The 20,734-nt window shown below is 35.2% G+C and overlaps 1 protein-coding gene across 1 annotated transcript in view; it reads right to left on the reverse strand.

Annotated features, from left to right (window-relative positions):
- Window positions 1–20,734, reverse strand: part of LOC126970950 (nephrin-like) — a 122,090-nt gene that overhangs the window by 45,435 nt on the left and 55,921 nt on the right. Inside the window, exons 2-3 of the mRNA XM_050817096.1 lie at window positions 3,398–3,530; window positions 1,633–1,841 (exon numbers count right to left, since the gene is read on the reverse strand). Of these exons, the coding sequence (XP_050673053.1) occupies window positions 1,633–1,841; window positions 3,398–3,530 (342 nt within the window). The remainder of the gene's footprint in view (window positions 1–1,632; window positions 1,842–3,397; window positions 3,531–20,734) is intronic.

Here is a 20,734-nt window from a genome sequence, read left to right on the forward strand (position 1 = left end):
GTGGCACTAGTTGTATTGAAATGGACATTTATTTGCCGTTGAGAAACAGTAGTTGAAAATAATAACTCTTAAATTTGATTTACTTATTGATTTGCCATATAGATACAATCCTATCCGGATTAAGTTGAGACTTTTGAGGTGGAACATATTATCGCGTAGTTACGCTTCGGGGTACATGACGAGAGTTCTCAAACTTGAAGACATTGACAATTTCGACAGCTCCGTGAACAATACGTGTAGTTCAGCGGAAAAGTGTTTACTTCAGACGTTGTAGACACGGGTTCAATACCAACCAGTGTAAGGATATTTTTGGTTTTGTAACATTAAAAGAAATTTCTAGTGAGTTCAGGATCAAATAGAACAGAAAAATTATTATGAAAAATGTGTAAGCAGGATGAAAATATTAAATGGAAATTTCTAGTACAGTTTTTAAATTTTAAGATGGAATGGAAGAGAATCATTTTGAAAAGAACAGATCCAGGGTTATATAAGCCGCAGTAAGCGTGGCCAACGGCAGTTCTACTTCAGACTCGAAAGTGAAAAGGAAAAGAAGGAAGAGAAGAAGAAGTAGTGAAAATTAGAAAGTGATTCAGGAGAAGAAGAAGACGGAGTACATATTGATGTCAATAGTATAGAAATATGAGGTCTATTATCGTTTTGTACTGAAATTGTTCATCTGCCTATTAGTCATTCTAAGTCTTGTTGGATATTATTAGAAAGAATATAAATAATTATTGAAACAACCTATTCCGGGGATCTTGATCAGATCGTCTGCATCGGTCCATCTTGTGGGGTGCATACCAACACTACATCTTCCGGTACGTGGTCGCTATTCGAGAAATTTACTGCCCCAATGGCCATCTGTTCGTCGAGCAATGTGCCCACTGCCACTTCAGTTTTCCAAACGAATGTCTGGGCTATGTACGGTAACATTGGTTCTCCTATAATGGATCTCCACATTTCTGATTCTCGCATGGAAACTCCAAGCACAGCCCTTTCCATTGCCCTTTGAGCAACAATGAGCTGCCTCATAAGGCCCATAGTTAGCGACCACGTCTTCGTTCCGTATTTCATCACTGGCAACTCACACTGGTTAAAAACCTTTGTCTACAGACACTGTGGTAGTTTGGACAAGAAGATTTACGGAGCTACCAATTAATCAACACTTCTCTTTGCCGACAACATTCTTAACAAAGGCATTTAAAAAATAAATAACAAGGTTAAATAAATACAAATTATGATAATTTAGCTTATCTTAATAATACATTTCCTTCAAATTCTAATTTAATACTTACCCAGGTAATTAAATAAAATAAAATACTATTTAACCAAGATGTCCTTGTGACGAGCGTAGCTATCATAATTTGAAATTGTATTATGTATGAAAATATAGATCGGATTCATTTGGAATCTTATTTGCTTTTTTTCGCTAACTAAAATATGGACGTGGTTAAAAAAACTATTGCAATTTATACAGACAATAATAGCAATATTTTATATATTCACACAAACAGACAAACACATACACACACAAAACTTTGTTGGTGGCGTGAACAAGTATAGTAGCGTACATAGTTTTGCAATCCATATACAGATTATGAATATGATAAAAGTAAATGCTTACATACTTACTTATAACCGTGAAATTGATACGCAAGTTTCTAGTAGGTGAATTCTTGAAGTCCACGCGACATCGATAGATCCCGCTATCGCTTGAAGTGACGCCATCCACCAGTAAGGTTGCTGGTGTGGCTGTAGCGCGGAAATAAGCTCTGGAGCCGAAACCATTCGGTGAAGACCACAGCTTTGGCTGGTACACTGTTCTTCCCCGCACGTCGTAGCTGTCACATAAAAATTACGTTAACGTTGGAAAAAACTTCAAAAACACCAATCATGATGTATCCTCAAGCCATATTTATTTCCGTACAAAAATATTTGTATGAAGCCTAAAAACGCATAAATATCGTAGTCAAGAACGACGACAACCACAAGCGAGTACGAAGATGATTCGGTCGTATTAGCTCGGGTTTAATCGGCGTGCGGTGCGAGTGCGGGCGATATCAGGAGCGGGGTGAGCGCTAAGTGGGCAGTCTGGCAAGAACTATCGAGCGAGGTGCTTGTGACACGCACGTGGGAACACCACGTTCTTATCACGTAATCTATTATAGCAGCTGTCTTTGTAAAGTGAATAATTGTTTCTTGCTGATTATTGTTCCGTGTGTTTTACTTGCTGTTAAAACACCCACAACAATGGACAACCACGAGGAACCTGACCATGTGACCAGCCATGCCCCGTCAATATGACGGTATATCATTTATGTAACCAAATTGCATAATAATAATAACAATCAAAATATTTTGCTACGTTGCTACTGTATTTGGTACACAAAAAAGAACCATTGCTCAAAACTTATTAAACTTACATTATTATGTTTCAGAACAAATAGCGCTGTAATCACCAAAATATTGTGTTTCTAAGCATTGTGACAAGAAAGTTTAATTACTGCGGCTTTGAGGCCGTTGTATCGGTAATAGCTTAAATAATCACTGTAATGCGAGACGCCTTTGGCAGATTCTCGATCTGAATCACGGATAGAGCGCTAGAATCGTAGAATAACATTTATTTCATTACTAACTTCTGCTCACGACTGCTTGGGGTACGGTAATAACACGTTTCCTCTAGAATATTTAAAAGAATTTGATGAAACCGCCTTACATGCTCCCAGTTCTTCACCGTTTGACATTGAAACATTAACCATCAAGACGTCATATTTGATCGGCGTGATTCTAAGCGCCGGTCTGGCCTAAAGAGTATTACTCTCGCCTCTGACTAGCACCCCAGTATCAGCTGGAATCATATGACCATGCAGAGCTGCTCCAATAGTCAAGGATTCAGTGATGTGTAAACAGCTGGATCACTTGGAATTGCGTAGAGACGTCGTTAAATCGTGTGCCATATATCACGGGGAGTGAAGAGCTGTTTCACCTGATTCTTGCCCAAATTCCACCTTAGTACGACACGCCACAAGCTAGGATATCATCCCCATCATCTAGATGTCAGGCGTTCCTCTACAGTGCGGTTTTCAAGGAAATTCGACGTTCAACAAAACTATGGAATGATCTCCTTTGTGCGGTTTTTCCTCCTAGACATGGAATACAACATTGGTACCTTACCAAAAAATTGCGTATACCGTATACAACTTTCTAAAACGCCGGCAACGCTCCTGTAATTACTCTGGTTTTGCAAAAAAGTGCATGTGATGGTAATCACTTAACATCAAGACCCATACGCTCACATGTACTCCTCTTCCTTAAAAAACATAATTCCGATATGCCATTGGCTAATACAACATAATATGTGAGATCTATATTACTAGATATATATGTAAGTGAATACCTGTATAGTGGCTCCCAGTCTGGTTCCTTGAACCACAGCACCATAGCGATTTGGTCATCTCCGGACAAAGGCTGCGTGTCGCATGGCAGCGAAGCCTTTTTCCCCATTACGCCGCCTACGTGCGCTGTCGGCACTGAGACAACGAAACATTCATTATAATAATTTGCATATCATCTTAAACGATCAATTTATTCGTACATACGTACATTTTGATAACGCCTCTAACTTTGATAATAAAGCATTCATCAGGATAATTATAAAATATCAACAAACATTTTTATAGACGACCTATACAGCCCATAAACATTTTTATGATGAATATAGATGTTTGTTTTTGAGTCATGGATGTTTATATGTATTTGTGTATGTTTAAGTAAGTATATTGTATTAAATATATCGTTGTCTTACAACCCATAACACAGGCTATGCCTAATTTGGCGCAAGATAATTTATATAAAAGTGTCTCAATATTTTTTTCTTATTAATAATATTGTAGAAAGTGAACGGAGGAGTGGGTGGATCTATAAAAGGTGATGTCTCACTGGCGTTGGCTATTTGGTTGGAAGAGCTTTCATATATTATGAACCTTGTTTCAGGGCCTAAATTCGTAAATGTATTTTCCTCCTCTCGAAAGATAAAAAGGCGTTGGCTTTATTCAATTATTTTTCAGATTTAAATAAGTCGTTGTGCCATTATTCTTAAAAGTTTAGCAGATTCGTTTAGTTTTGAAACATTTTTCTATTTTATTTAGTTGTTAGCTTGTTCCTGGTTTTATGTTAGGTATTAAAATTTCTTATAAAAAATCCCCTAAAAGTGTTTATTACGCTACACAAATTACTTAACCGTTCATCATAAGGCTTTTCACACACGTTATTACAAATTTTTAATTGAAATAATGGATCCCACTATGATGCAGTAAAGTAAAGTCACTTCTAAAAGTATTTACCCTTGAAACGGAAACTTTTCTTTACATAACTCTTAAATCAGTTTTGTAGCCTATTTATATCAGAAATATGTTAAAAAAAACACACACACACACCCACCTATACATACTGACACGCGCGAGCATGAGCGCCAATAAATACTTAATACCGCATTAATCATATTTAATTTACTCTTATGTTAAAGTTAGGCAGAGCCGAGACTACTGTACAAACATTCATTATATGCTTAAAGGAGGTTTATGCCAGCATTTGTAAAGGTAATTCTGTAAAAAACCAAAAACATTTTTTTTTGTGAATGTTATATTATATAATAATATAATATTGACAATATAATATAATATACTATTGACACACTTTTTACTCAAATTATCTTGCCCCAAATTAAGCATATATAGCCTTTGTTATGGGTTACAAGACAACGATGTATTTAATACAATATACTTACTTAAACATACATAAATACATTTAAACATCCATGACTCGGAAACAAACATTCATCATATAAATGCTTGCACCTACCGGGATTCGAACCCGGGCTCTCTAGCTTAGTAGGTATGATCGCTAACCACTCGGCTATACAGGTCGTCTACAGGCTATACGTATAGATAGTAACCTCAGATCTAGCCTTAACTGAGTGCGAAGGAGTACTGAGCTAAGTATGCCTTATTGTACTAAGGAGAGATCTATCCCAGAAACGTCACTTTTGATTTCCTTAGCTAAGGACACAATATTTAAGTAAGCATTATAGCTGAACTTTCATTATCGACTGGATATCGATAAATTATTTGTAATACCAGAGACAAATTAATTTCTTAGCACATAAATATATTCATAAACACTTATTTTTGATTAAACAATTTTTCTAAAAATATTGAATTCCAAAAATATTGAACAGGAGGAAACTCCATAATTGTCTGAAAACAACGAATAAAATAAACTGAGTGCTTATTTTTTACTGTGACAGTATCCGAAGTCCATCCACGGCCGTTCCCAATACAGATAGAGATAAATTACTACCTTCTACTGTCAATAATTAGCTGTTAATAATCTGAAGCTGTCCCAATATACCCAATAAGTCATTCAAATCGCCTTACGGTCGTTCCCAATATACTATCTACAGAAAGAGATAAATTACTACCTTCTACTGTGAGTAATATGCTGTTAATAATCTGAAGCTGTCCCAATATACCCGATAAGTCATTCTTATCGCCTTACGGCTGTTCCCAATATACTATCTACAGATAGAGATAAATTACTACCTTGTACTGTCAGTAATTAGCTGTCAATTATCTGAAGCTCTCCCAATATACCCGATAAGTAATTCTTATCGCTAGTTCACTGTTGCAATTTCCATACAAAATTAATATCACTGGTAAGCTATACGTCGTCCTATTGACAGACAGCGTGCACGGATAAGGTGAGTTACCGTCGATAAGTTTATTGGGACATAAAAATCAACGATAGTTACGATTTTTATCTCAAGTAAGAGATAGACTGAATATTGGGAACGGCCGTTAGTCAGTGTCATGTCAGATAAGTTACGTTTATAAAGCTCGAGCAAATGAACATGGCAGCCTGTTTAAAACAGGAGGTGGACCTTCTTCTGTACTTCCACAGATAGTGAGGGAAGCCTTCTCGCTTTATGTTAGGACGTATCTACCATACAGCCTCATCATATAGATAAAAAAATGAGTACACTAGCACTAACGTGTAAAAATGAAATGTATTTATTGTAACTGATTAATTTTACTAATTAAATTATATTAATATAATATTATATTCCATTTATTATTACAGAAATAGACACGTTTGTTTCAATTTTAACACGTGAAAAATAATCCTAAACTATTTAAGTATAGCTCCGAAAATACTTAAAGTTAAGTATTCCTTAGGCCTATTAAGGAATCCTTAGGTGACTATATGAGTGAACATTTTATTGCTATACTAAGCAGCTAATTAAGTATTTCATAAACGACTCTGAGTACGGCGGTTAATAAATCACCTATCAAATGAACCGACTGATTACTGATGTCACGCAGATGTTAATTTGTTCAGATTTCATCCCTGTAATAAACGTGGGGTATTAACTCATAAGATACCAGAGATAGAAATTACTACCTTCCATTGTCAGTTATTAGCTGTCAATAATCTGAAGCTGTCCCAATATATCCGATAAGTCATTCTTATCGCCTTATATTGGGACGCGTGAATTGCAATTTCCATGCAAACTTCTATTGTTGGTAAGCTATACGTCGTCCCATTGACAGACAGCATATGTTATTGCATTATGTTTACTAGCGATTTATTGATTACTTTGTTTTAGTGTGCATTCATTGCTGAAAAGAGAGGTTAGGAGTTCTTACACTGACCTATATTATATATCACTGGACTGACGGCTGTCAAAGTGCTTTTGTGCCTGTTTGATATTCGCCATTTTGGCGCTGTTGCTATGTAGCGAGAGTGTGCGGTACTAAAACTAGTGATGACAGCCTCAGCAAACATCGATGGATGGTGGGAAACTATTTACAAAAAAAAATTGTGTTCTTTATAACGTTGATTCTTGAAGTATAAATAACACGGAAAACGAACGAAACTAATTCAAAATGCAAAAATACTTCAGAGTATCGTACGTTCCTTCGCAGCCATTTGTATTATACGTCAAAATTAGTTCTCTGGACGCTCGCGAGTGGCGCTTTAAATAGGCACAAAAAATTTGCTGTCAAACATATTATGGAACAGCCTGTCCAGTGGTATTTATAGAGGTCAGTCACGAATTAATAACTTTATTGTTATTATTCATTATTACATTTAGTGCTCGACCGTTGGTCAGCGCTGACGTCGGTCAAGCGTAGCTATAACAACAAAAACATATGAACGCCCACAGTTCAGCGCTCATGAATCACTACGCGCGTACAGCTACGTCCCACTGACAAGCATCGTCGGCATCAGTCGAGCTCGTCAGTCTAGCGTACATCGGTCCGCTCATACGCTCTAACGATAATATACTGCAATTGTACACGCACAATTAAGTCCCGCTGAGTCACACTAATTATTATGAAAATTCGGTAATCTGTCGCATTCTATGCAACTATAACAAACAATTCAACAGTACTGAACTTTTTAATAACATAGTGCTATACATATAAGGAGTGTTAATAAAAATCTAAAGGAAGGTTAAATTAAGAGTAATTCACAAACACACATACACACACACAAACGCGCGCGCACACACGCTCTCTCACCAAACCACACACGCACAAATACCACGTCTTATAATAAATATTGTAAATCCGTTATTAGAAGTAAGTTCTAAAAAAGGTTTTATTAGTACCTAATTTAAGTTCTGTGGATTTTGTGATGTTTTAAATTAATAAATAAATTCTGTCAGCTGAGCACTAATCGCAACATGTAAAGGGCGTACAGGTTCGCGCTACGTTTGACCGACGTCAGCGCTGACGGTCGGTCGAGCACTAAATGCAGCCTACTAGTATTATTTGGACAATAGCAAAGTCAGCTAGGTCATAATAAAATACTGAATTCAGTATTCAATTTTATATTAAGTAGATAATATCTTATTTTTCAGTGTGTCAATTCAGGCATACAGGCCATTTTCAGCTTTTGATTATATCTTCAATGCCCCGGGGCAGTCTACTATAATTAATTGTATGAATGAACATTTAATGAAGGCACCGCTGGAACTAATTGCTTTTTACTAGTGTGCTGTAAAATAGTCCATTGTTACAGTTGAAGCTTTCCCTCCTTTCTTTTCCCGTTCTATTTAAATTCTTTGTTGTTATTTATGAATAAATAAATTAGGTTTGAATATCGTCTGTTATTCAAAGGCAGTGTTATTTTTGAGTTAAAAACCTCGCACTTATTTTTTTTTATAATTATTTATCTAACATATAATAGTTATTTGTTCAACAAGTGAGCAAAGTTGTTTTCGATGCGAGTGCTGACTTTAAATCGCGAATTGGCGAAGTAGTCTAGAACTGAGGTAGTGAGTGATTTAAAGGCACAAGACAAAAAAAATTGGCTCTCGTGTGAAACATACTACTTTTCACCTCGACTAGCGAGAAAAGTGTTATAGGTTATAGTAAGAAAAACAATTAAGGTAATATTTAACAATGTTTATTATAAATATCAATACTAGTGTTTATTGTAAATATTAAGTCTTTAAAAAGGCAATAGTAAACTTTATAAATCTAAATTTCGATAAGTAACATATAAATTTTTGTGACAATGAGATAATACGCTAGGCTAAAATGAGTTTCGGAACGCACCGGATCGCATTGTTTATTTTTTTAACGCGGAGTAATTCCCGGATCATCCCGCATCCCGGTCACGTGGGGTTCGAAATTTAAATCACTTTGCCTCACGCTCGCAGCAAAAACGCTTTCGCGTAGCAATAGCACCCTTTTCGTGCTGGAGAGGTGAAAATATTATAATACACATCAAATGTACTAAAATATCGTTCTAACGATTGCAATAAAATTACTTAAGTATTTATTTTGCACTTGCATGAAAGCTATTTCAAATTCAAATATTTTCATAACAAATTAGATATGAAATCTTTTATTGAAAGTCAACTACCACCCATTCCGAAATTAATCCTGATAAAATTGGTCGCGAAAATCTTTGCGGAGGAAAGGCTTCTTCTTTTGTTTTTGCTTCAAATTTATAATTTAAATAGCCTGACGACGGTCATTCTATGGAATTGGGTATGCCCAATATGAGATATCATTAAGAAAGTAATTTATGTTATAGTAAACTTTACCACAAAAATGTTTTTTAACAATTCTTTTAAATTTCGTAATACATTTGTTTTGATCATTTTCTGGGATCTTGTTGTAAAAGCAAATACATCGCCTCACAAAATAATGTAAATGTACCCATAAAGTATAGATCTCAGGGCACCTTAAGGAGTACTTACTTTTTTACTTCAAAATAAAAGGTTTGTATTAAAGAACATAACATAAATCAAAAACAACTTATGAATACGAAATACAACTATGCTGATCGAGTTTCCCTAAAGTAAGTGCCCTAAGTCGACTAGAGCCGACTTTACCCGAGTAGCGTTTTCTCTCTAGACCTCACTGGAACGTGAAGTCCCCTCCCGTTTCCTTTTCACCCCCTCGCGCTCGTCCTGTTGTGTCAGAACGATTTGCAGTTTCATTACCGTTAGCATTATTGCATATTCTTTGCCATTAGGTAGATGTGATATTTTCATGCTATCACTGCTTAATTTTTAAATTTTCATTGCTACGTTTTGACTTATGTTGTTCAGTAGTTCCTGTTGTTCTGTGTCGCTATGATTCTACTGCCAGAAAAATAAATACTTTTTTTTACTTAGGCCAGATTCTTTTATTGATTTTTCATCTTTATAATAATAATAATCAACATCACAACACAACACACTTACATGATTACATCTATCTATTGTGTCATTACTCTGTACTCTAGCGACGATGTGACGTCGATAACGTCGCTTTTTTTTTAATGAAAATAAGGGACAAGACGAGCAGGACGTTCAGCTGATGGCAATTGATACGCCCTGCCCATTACAATGCAGTGCCGCTCAGGATTCTTGAAACCCCCAAAAATTCTGAGCGGCACTACAACTGCGCTCGTCACCTTGAGACAAGATGTTAAGTCTCATTTGCCCAGTAATTTCACTAGCTACGGCGCCCTTCAGACCGAAACACAGTAATGCAGAAATAGGCGCCGTTGTGGTACCCATAATCTAGCCGGCATCCTGTGCAAAGGAGCCTCCCACTGGTTTTGTTACGGTGTGCAAAACAAGCATCACTAGAATATAATATACTCGTAATATTAATATTCATTATTATAGATTATTCAGTATTATAGATTTATAATATATTATTAATTTTTATACAACGATTAATATTTTCAATATTATAGATTGATGTAAAGGTGTTGTGTTGAGATGCTTATTATTATTATAATGATGAAAAATCAATGAAGGAATCTGGGTTAACTAAAAAAAGTATTCATTTTTCTGGCCTTTCTATTATAGGGACACAGAACAACAGAAACTACACAACCATTCCAGAAAACTTCAAAAACAATGCAGTGTTAGCATGACATTACGACATGTACCTAACGGTAATGAAACTGCAAACCGTACTGACGCCACACGACGAGCGTGAGGGAGTGAAAGGGGAAAGGGAGGGGGCGGCAAAAGTGTGCTTATAGACAATGTAAGCACACTTTTCTCCTTAGTCTGGCGTCAACTGTCACTGCCCGAACCGGGTTCTAAATTCAACATACTTACGTAACCTGAACTGAAAAAATGTTTTACATTGCTGATTATTGACCAATAATGTTTTAAGCAACTGGGGTAAGTGCGGCAATGTATAGATATAGCAGTCGAAGTTTTTAGGGAGTGACAATAATACAACATACTAACTGACCCGGCAAACGTTGTTTTGCCATATAAATTATTTTTAGAGTTAGACCGTTCCTTGGACATTACAACAATCCAAGATTTTTTCTAAAATAAACGTAGCCTAAGTTATTCCATCATTATTACATCAGCTACCTGCCAATAAAAGTCCCGTCAAAATCGGTCGAGTCATTTCAGAGATTAGCCGGAACAAACTGACAGACAAAAATGTTTTGGTGTATGTACCGTATATATTCATATACATATTGTAGTAGAGAACGGTTATATCAAACAGACACTCCAATTTTATTTATATGTATAGAAGATGTATAGATTGCAACAACAATTATTGGTAAAAAGTCATGAAGCTACATCAGTTTGTAAAGAGGCTTTGAAATGGGGAGAACAACGGATAACAAACTCCTAGTCCATCTTTTAAATAATATTATAAATTATTAAATATAATAAAATATTTAATATAATATTATAAAATAATAGGTGGTCAAGTCTCACTAGCTACGTCGCCCTTCAGACCGAAACACAGTAATGCTTACACATTACTGCTTCACGGCAGAAAAAGGCGCCGTTGCGATAAACATAATCTATCCGGCATCCGGTGCAAAGGAGCCTCCCACTGGTAAACCTAGTATACTGTCTGGTATTTTATTGTAAAATTAAATAATAAGGACTAAGAAGGAGCCTTAACTCCTACTGCCTAAATATTTTTTTCTTCATTCAAAATACATTAGTCATAGCCACCTATTCTGTGGTGATAGCCACAGAATAGGTATGTTCTGTGGTCATAGCCACAGAATAGGTATGTTCTGTGGTCATAGCAACATCACAGTGAAGTAATATACTTGTTGAAAAGTTTATTTTATGCTGCAACGTATCAGCTTTCAGTCCAATCTACTTTAACAATCTATCTGTCTATCTATCTCGTCTATTTTTGTGCTATAGCGTAACGTTAAAAGATGATACCTTTAACTCAAACATATTTGAAATGAAATTGGATGGATTGATATCATTTCCAAATATACTTGTATTCAAAGTTTGAAACTTGCATATTTACAAATATTAACTTTGTCTTTCAGTGTTGTATGATTACCTTCATTTAATTTTTTTTTTTCATTCATCTGTGTCAGAAAGTGTATCAGAAACTTTCTAAATTTATTGCTCTGATCTATAGGCACATACTTAGCCTGGCCATAGATAATGTTACAATTAAAAATAAACAAAATAATACATTTGAATTTGGAATCTGTCGTTCTTATATGATTTTTCATTGAGTTTTATCATTTTGGCACCAATACATTGTACATTATTTTGCAATATTAAGATGGAGTGCATATTACACTTAGTAGGTATGGAGCCCAATGCAATTTTTAAAACTCTTATGAGAGTTTGGTATTAGAAAAATGTTTGTGAACCGGACTATTAATAAGTAGAATGAGACCTCCTCTGTTTGTGACAGAAAAAGATCTGGCCGTTCGTAGTTTTTTTTACACGAACATTTAGGCGTCAGGAAGCTTTGTACCAGATGGATTCCCCATACTTTAACCGACGACCAGAAACACCTTCGCATGGACTGGTGTCGCCAAATCTTAGATAAGTTCAACGGTGGTGACTCAAATGCTGTATTTGATATCGTCACAGGTGATGAAAGCTGGATATATTGCTACGAACCCGAAGCCAAAAAACAATCAGCTCAGTGAATATTTTCTTTCGAGGATCGGCCAACTAAGGTATAGAAAGTTAGAATTCAAGGAAAAAAGATGATTGCCTCATTCTTTGGTCGGAAAGGTCATTTCGCGACAGTTGTGCTAGAAGATGGAAGGACAGCTACTGCAGACTCCTATGTCAATCGCTGTTTGCCTGTTGTCTTGGAAAAAATTTGACAGCAGCGCCCTCGGAGCAGGACCCTTCAGGAAGAATGGTCCCACTGCTTTTCTCATTGGTTCCATCGAATGCGGCGATGTGTAGAGAGGAACGGAGAATACTTCGAAAAACAATAAGTATTGGCAACTTTCTACATTAAGCCGTTATTAATTTTTTAAACATTTTCAGTGTAACCTAGGTATAATTATAGATTTTTACTAGCCAAGATGCTGCTTTAGGTATTCTGTTGGCTGTATGGGTTGCCATTCCTTGACGTAGAAATAAACCCAATTACCAGTCACGACTCACAATACATTTCTCGCCCATATAAGCGGCATTGAATACTAGTGGTATAATTTATGTGGTTTAATTGCAGAAACAGGAGCCCCTATATATATATACTAGTGGGAGTCGTAGAAAAAATATAGTATGCAACACGTTCTATAACTAAGTTAAAAAACCGCTTGTGGCGTCTTTCATTCCGACGTTCGTTAGCGGCTTACATCGCAACTCACGACATTCGCGTTTTTTACACGCTTTTTAATGCTGGGAGAGTTTCTTTTTTAATTCTCTCAGAGCGCCAATTGTTTCCGAAACGGTAGTAGTATCTGGTATATTAGAAATAACATCAAAAAGAATCTAAAGGAATAAATTTTGAGAAAATAAATGCCTTTTATGCCTTTTTATTAGCTTCACCTGTATGTATGTTTGTTTGTAACCGACTCATTTGGGTGCGATTTTGACCCACTTTTAACGACAACATTTCGTTCAAAATTCGTAGATTTATCGAGGACCGATGACAATACATTAATTTGATAAAATTATTCCGTTTTTCAATTTGCCTAATAAGATTTTTGTTAATTTATATCATTATTTCATCTATCGTCTATAAGGCAGGAATTGATGTTCCTTTTAAATTTCTACCATTATCTTTCCAACCAATACGTGTTTTTTATAACTATTTTTATTTAATTCGTCCCATACGTCAATATCCACTTCAACATGGCGCTAAAGTGAAAATCGTGACGATTTTTAAAACTTCTTCTTCTTTAAAGAAGTTTCACATCAAAAATAATTATTTAGCTCATTATATTTTAATTAAATTATTTAGCTTATTTTAACATGTAACATAATTTAATATCTAGTACTAGCTGACCCGGCAGACTTCGGACTGCCTCAATCGATAAATAAAAGACCTAAACTTTTGTATAAAATAAACTTAAAACAAACAAAAGGAATCCTTTTTTTAGGTGTTATTTACCCGTGTTTTAAGGAAGTTAATTTTTTACCACCTTAGTAATTTAGAAAGATATAAAAATTCTAATAAGTTCATTTTAAACTATTATTTTTATTTGATTTTTGAACGACAGGGAACACTTCCGAGGAAAATCAAAATTGTTGTTTTTATTTAAATCCGAGAATTTTCATGTTTATTCAAACCTTTTAAACCTTCCCTGGACTTCCACAAATAATTCAAGACCAAAATTAGCCAAATCGGTTCAATCGTTCTCGAGTTTTAGCGAGACTAACGAACAGCAATTCATTTATATATATAGATATAAAATTCTCTAGTCGCGGTGTTTGTAGTTAAACTCCTTCGAAACGCCTCGACCGATTCTCATGAAATTTTGAGTTTTACATATTGGGTAGGTCTGAAAATAAGACAACATCTATTTTTCATCCCCCTAAATGTTTTGTGGTCATAGCCACAGAATAGGTATGTTTTGTGGTCATAGCCACAGAATAGGTATGTTCTGTGGTCATAGCCACAGAATAGGTATGTTCTGTGGTCATAGCAACATAACAGTGAAGTAATATACTTGTTGAAAAATTTATTTTATGCTGCAACGTATCAGCTTTCAGTCCAATCTACTTTAACAATCTATCTGTCTATCTATCTCGTCTATTTTTGTGCTATAGCGTAACGTTAAAAGATGATACCTTTAACTCAAACATATTTGAAATGAAATTGGATGGATTGATATCATTTCCAAATATACTTGTATTCAAAGGTTGAAGCTTGCATATTTACAAAATATATTAACTCTGTCTTTCAGTTTTGTATGATTTCACCTTTTGACCTTCATTCATATTTATTTGTGTAATGTGTAAATTTCAATATAACTTACGGTTTCACAATTTCAGAAACTTTCTAAATTTATTGCTCTGATCTATTGGTACATTCTGGCCATAGATAATGTAACAATTAAAAATAAACAAAATAATACATTTGAATTTGGAATCTGTCCTTTTTCTATGATTGTTCATTGAGTTTTATCATTTTGGCGCCAATACATTGTACAATATTAAAATGGAGTGAGATGATAAAGAGAACTGAATCGCTGTGATTGTATTACACATAGTAGGTATGGAGCTCAATGCAATTTTTAAAACTCGCATACGCTTGGTATTAGAAAAACATTTGTGAACCGGACTATGAATAAGTACAATGAGACCTCCTCTGTTTGTGACAGAAAAAGATCTGGCCGTACGTAGTCTTTGTACTAAAAAGGTTGTCAAAGCAGTTGACTGACTTTTACAAAAAAACTTTACGTGGCTAACACTGAAAATGTTTAGAACTGGCCAATTAGAATCATTGCTAATTAAAACTTTTTTTTAATTTCAATTTTAGATCTCTTTGGTAACCTAATGTAGTATTTTGCATTCGTTTGTCATTAATTTTTGTGAATTGGCGGCAACTCTAAAACTCTTGTTACACGTGAAAATGAACCTAACGCGAGAAAATTTTCGGTCAATGATTTATTATGACTTTCGTTGTGGGCTTACTCACCAACAAAGCTGATAGCTTGATAGGCTGCGATTAGCATTTCTTAATGAAGCTTCATCTCGTGCCACTATTACAATTGGTTTAACGAGTTTAAGCGTGGACGTAGCAATCTCAATGATGATCCGCGTGAGGGACGTCCTTTAATAGCGATACCATCAGTGCTGCGCGACGCATGATAGAGGAAGATAAGAGAGTGACTTATCAGCAGATACGGGCAAGCCTAGGCATGAGAGACTATGAGTCAAGTGCAAAAAAAAATACACGAACATTTAGGCGTCAGGAAGCTTTGCACCAGATGGATTTCCCATACTTTAACCGACGACCAGAAACACCTTCGCATGGACTGGTGTCGCCAAATCTTAGATAAGTTCAACGGTGGTGACTCAAATGCTGTATTTGATATCGTCACAGGTGATGAAAGCTAGATATATTGCTACGAACCCGTTTGTTTCTTTCGAGGATCGGCCAACTAAAGTAAAGAAAGTTAGAATTCAAGGAAAAAAGATGATTGCCTCATTCTTTGGTCGGAAAGGTCATTTCGCGACAGTTGTGCTAGAAGATGGAAGGACAGCTACTGCAGACTCCTATGTCAATCGCTGTTTGCCTGTTGTCTTGGAAAAAATTTGACAGCAGCGCCCTCGGAGCAGGACCCTTCAGGAAGAATGGTCCCACTGCTTTTCTCATTGGTTCCATCGAATGCGGCGATGTGTAGAGAGGAACGGAGAATACTTCGAAAAACAATAAGTATTGGCAACTTTCTACATTAAGCCGTTATTAATTTTTTAAACATTTTCAGTGTAACCTAGGTATAATTTTAGATTTTTACTAGCCAAGATGCTGCTTTAGGTATTCTGTGTTTTTCACATTTCCCGCGTTGGCTGTATGGTTTGCCATTCCTTGAAGTAGAAATAAACCCAATCACCAGTCACGACTCACAATACATTTCTCGCCCATATAAGCGGCATTGAATACTAGTGGTATAATTTATGTGGTTTAATTGCAGAAACAGGAGCCCCTATATATATATACTAGTGGAAGTCGTAGAAAAAATATAGTATGCAACACGTTCTATAACTAAGTTAAAAAAACGCTCGTGGCGTCTTTCATTCCGACGTTCGTTAGCGGCTTACATCGCAACTCACGACATTCGCGTTTTTTACACGCTTTTTAATGCTGGGAGAGTTTCTTTTTTAATTCTCTCAGAGCGCCAATTGTTTCCGAAACGGTAGTAGTATCTAGTATATTAGAAATAACATCAAAAAGAATCTAAAGGAATAAATTTTAAGAAAATAAATGCCTTTTATGCCTTTTTATTAGCTTCACCTGTATGTATGTTTGTTTGTAACCGACTCATTTGGGTGCGATTTTGACCCACTTTTAACGACAACATTTCGTTCAAAATTCGTAGATTTATCGAGGACCGATGACAATACATTAATTTGATAAAATTATTCCGTTTTTCAATTTGCCTAATAAGATTTTTGTTAATTTATATCATTATTTCATCTATCGTCTATAAGGCAGGAATTGATGTTCCTTTTAAATTTCTACCATTATCTTTCCAACCAATACGTGTTTTTTATAACTATTTTTATTTAATTCGTCCCATACGTCAATATCCACTTCAACATGGCGCTAAAGTGAAAATCGTGACGATTTTTAAAACTTCTTCTTCTTTAAAGAAGTTTCACATCAAAAATAATTATTTAGCTCATTATATTTTAATTAAATTATTTAGCTTATTTTAACATGTAACATAATTTAATATCTAGTACTAGCTGACCCGGCAGACTTCGGACTGCCTCAATCGATAAATAAAAGACCTAAACTTTTGTATAAAATAAACTTAAAACAAACAAAAGGAATCCTTTTTTTAGGTGTTATTTACCCGTGTTTTAAGGAAGTTAATTTTTTACCACCTTAGTAATTTAGAAAGATATAAAAATTCTAATAAGTTCATTTTAAACTATTATTTTTATTTGATTTTTGAACGACAGGGAACACTTCCGAGGAAAATCAAAATTGTTGTTTTTATTTAAATCCGAGAATTTTCATGTTTATTCAAACCTTTTAAACCTTCCCTGGACTTCCACAAATAATTCAAGACCAAAATTAGCCAAATCGGTTCAATCGTTCTCGAGTTTTAGCGAGACTAACGAACAGCAATTCATTTATATATATAGATATAAAATTCTCTAGTCGCGGTGTTTGTAGTTAAACTCCTTCGAAACGCCTCGACCGATTCTCATGAAATTTTGAGTTTTACATATTGGGTAGGTCTGAAAATAAGACAACATCTATTTTTCATCCCCCTAAATGTTTTGTGGTCATAGCCACAGAATAGGTATGTTTTGTGGTCATAGCCACAGAATAGGTATGTTCTGTGGTCATAGCCACAGAATAGGTATGTTCTGTGGTCATAGCAACATAACAGTGAAGTAATATACTTGTTGAAAAATTTATTTTATGCTGCAACGTATCAGCTTTCAGTCCAATCTACTTTAACAATCTATCTGTCTATCTATCTCGTCTATTTTTGTGCTATAGCGTAACGTTAAAAGATGATACCTTTAACTCAAACATATTTGAAATGAAATTGGATGGATTGATATCATTTCCAAATATACTTGTATTCAAAGGTTGAAGCTTGCATATTTACAAAATATATTAACTCTGTCTTTCAGTTTTGTATGATTTCACCTTTTGACCTTCATTCATATTTATTTGTGTAATGTGTAAATTTCAATATAACTTACGGTTTCACAATTTCAGAAACTTTCTAAATTTATTGCTCTGATCTATTGGTACATTCTGGCCATAGATAATGTAACAATTAAAAATAAACAAAATAATACATTTGAATTTGGAATCTGTCCTTTTTCTATGATTGTTCATTGAGTTTTATCATTTTGGCGCCAATACATTGTACAATATTAAAATGGAGTGGGATGATAAAGAGAACTGAATCGCTGTGATTGTATTACACATAGTAGGTATGGAGCTCAATGCAATTTTTAAAACTCGCATACGCTTGGTATTAGAAAAACATTTGTGAACCGGACTATGAATAAGTACAATGAGACCTCCTCTGTTTGTGACAGAAAAAGATCTGGCCGTACGTAGTCTTTGTACTAAAAAGGTTGTCAAAGCAGTTGACTGACTTTTACAAAAAAACTTTACGTGGCTAACACTGAAAATGTTTAGAACTGGCCAATTAGAATCATTGCTAATTAAAACTTTTTTTTAATTTCAATTTTAGATCTCTTTGGTAACCTAATGTAGTATTTTGCATTCGTTTGTCATTAATTTTTGTGAATTGGCGGCAACTCTAAAACTCTTGTTACACGTGAAAATGAACCTAACGCGAGAAAATTTTCGGTCAATGATTTATTATGACTTTCGTTGTGGGCTTACTCACCAACAAAGCTGATAGCTTGATAGGCTGCGATTAGCATTTCTTAATGAAGCTTCATCTCGTGCCACTATTACAATTGGTTTAACGAGTTTAAGCGTGGACGTAGCAATCTCAATGATGATCCGCGTGAGGGACGTCCTTTAATAGCGATACCATCAGTGCTGCGCGACGCATGATAGAGGAAGATAAGAGAGTGACTTATCAGCAGATACGGGCAAGCCTAGGCATGAGAGACTATGAGTCAAGTGCAAAAAAAAATACACGAACATTTAGGCGTCAGGAAGCTTTGCACCAGATGGATTTCCCATACTTTAACCGACGACCAGAAACACCTTCGCATGGACTGGTGTCGCCAAATCTTAGATAAGTTCAACGGTGGTGACTCAAATGCTGTATTTGATATCGTCACAGGTGATGAAAGCTAGATATATTGCTACGAACCCGTTTGTTTCTTTCGAGGATCGGCCAACTAAAGTAAAGAAAGTTAGAATTCAAGGAAAAAAGATGATTGCCTCATTCTTTGGTCGGAAAGGTCATTTCGCGACAGTTGTGCTAGAAGATGGAAGGACAGCTACTGCAGACTCCTATGTCAATCGCTGTTTGCCTGTTGTCTTGGAAAAAATTTGACAGCAGCGCCCTCGGAGCAGGACCCTTCAGGAAGAATGGTCCCACTGCTTTTCTCATTGGTTCCATCGAATGCGGCGATGTGTAGAGAGGAACGGAGAATACTTCGAAAAACAATAAGTATTGGCAACTTTCTACATTAAGCCGTTATTAATTTTTTAAACATTTTCAGTGTAACCTAGGTATAATTTTAGATTTTTACTAGCCAAGATGCTGCTTTAGGTATTCTGTGTTTTTCACATTTCCCGCGTTGGCTGTATGGTTTGCCATTCCTTGAAGTAGAAATAAACCCAATCACCAGTCACGACTCACAATACATTTCTCGCCCATATAAGCGGCATTGAATACTAGTGGTATAATTTATGTGGTTTAATTGCAGAAACAGGAGCCCCTATATATATATACTAGTGGAAGTCGTAGAAAAAATATAGTATGCAACACGTTCTATAACTAAGTTAAAAAAACGCTCGTGGCGTCTTTCATTCCGACGTTCGTTAGCGGCTTACATCGCAACTCACGACATTCGCGTTTTTTACACGCTTTTTAATGCTGGGAGAGTTTCTTTTTTAATTCTCTCAGAGCGCCAATTGTTTCCGAAACGGTAGTAGTATCTAGTATATTAGAAATAACATCAAAAAGAATCTAAAGGAATAAATTTTAAGAAAATAAATGCCTTTTATGCCTTTTTATTAGGTTCACCTGTATGTATGTTTGTTTGTAACCGACTCATTTGGGTGCGATTTTGACCCACTTTTAACGACAACATTTCGTTCAAAATTCGTAGATTTATCGAGGACCGATGACAATACATTAATTTGATAAAATTATTCCGTTTTTTAATTTGCCTAATAAGATTTTTGTTAATTTATATCATTATTTCATCTATCGTCTATAAGGCAGGAATTGATGTTCCTTTTAAATTTCTACCATTATCTTTCCAACCAATACGTGTTTTTTATAACTATTTTTATTTAATTCGTCCCATACGTCAATATCCACTTCAACATGGCGCTAAAGTGAAAATCGTGACGATTTTTAAAACTTCTTCTTCTTTAAAGAAGTTTCACATCAAAAATAATTATTTAGCTCATTATATTTTAATTAAATTATTTAGCTTATTTTAACATGTAACATAATTTAATATCTAGTACTAGCTGACCCGGCAGACTTCGGACTGCCTCAATCGATAAATAAAAGACCTAAACTTTTGTATAAAATAAACTTAAAACAAACAAAAGGAATCCTTTTTTTAGGTGTTATTTACCCGTGTTTTAAGGAAGTT

Source organism: Leptidea sinapis, chromosome 22, assembly GCF_905404315.1.
Source record: "Leptidea sinapis chromosome 22, ilLepSina1.1, whole genome shotgun sequence".
Classification (NCBI taxonomy): domain Eukaryota; kingdom Metazoa; phylum Arthropoda; class Insecta; order Lepidoptera; family Pieridae; genus Leptidea; species Leptidea sinapis.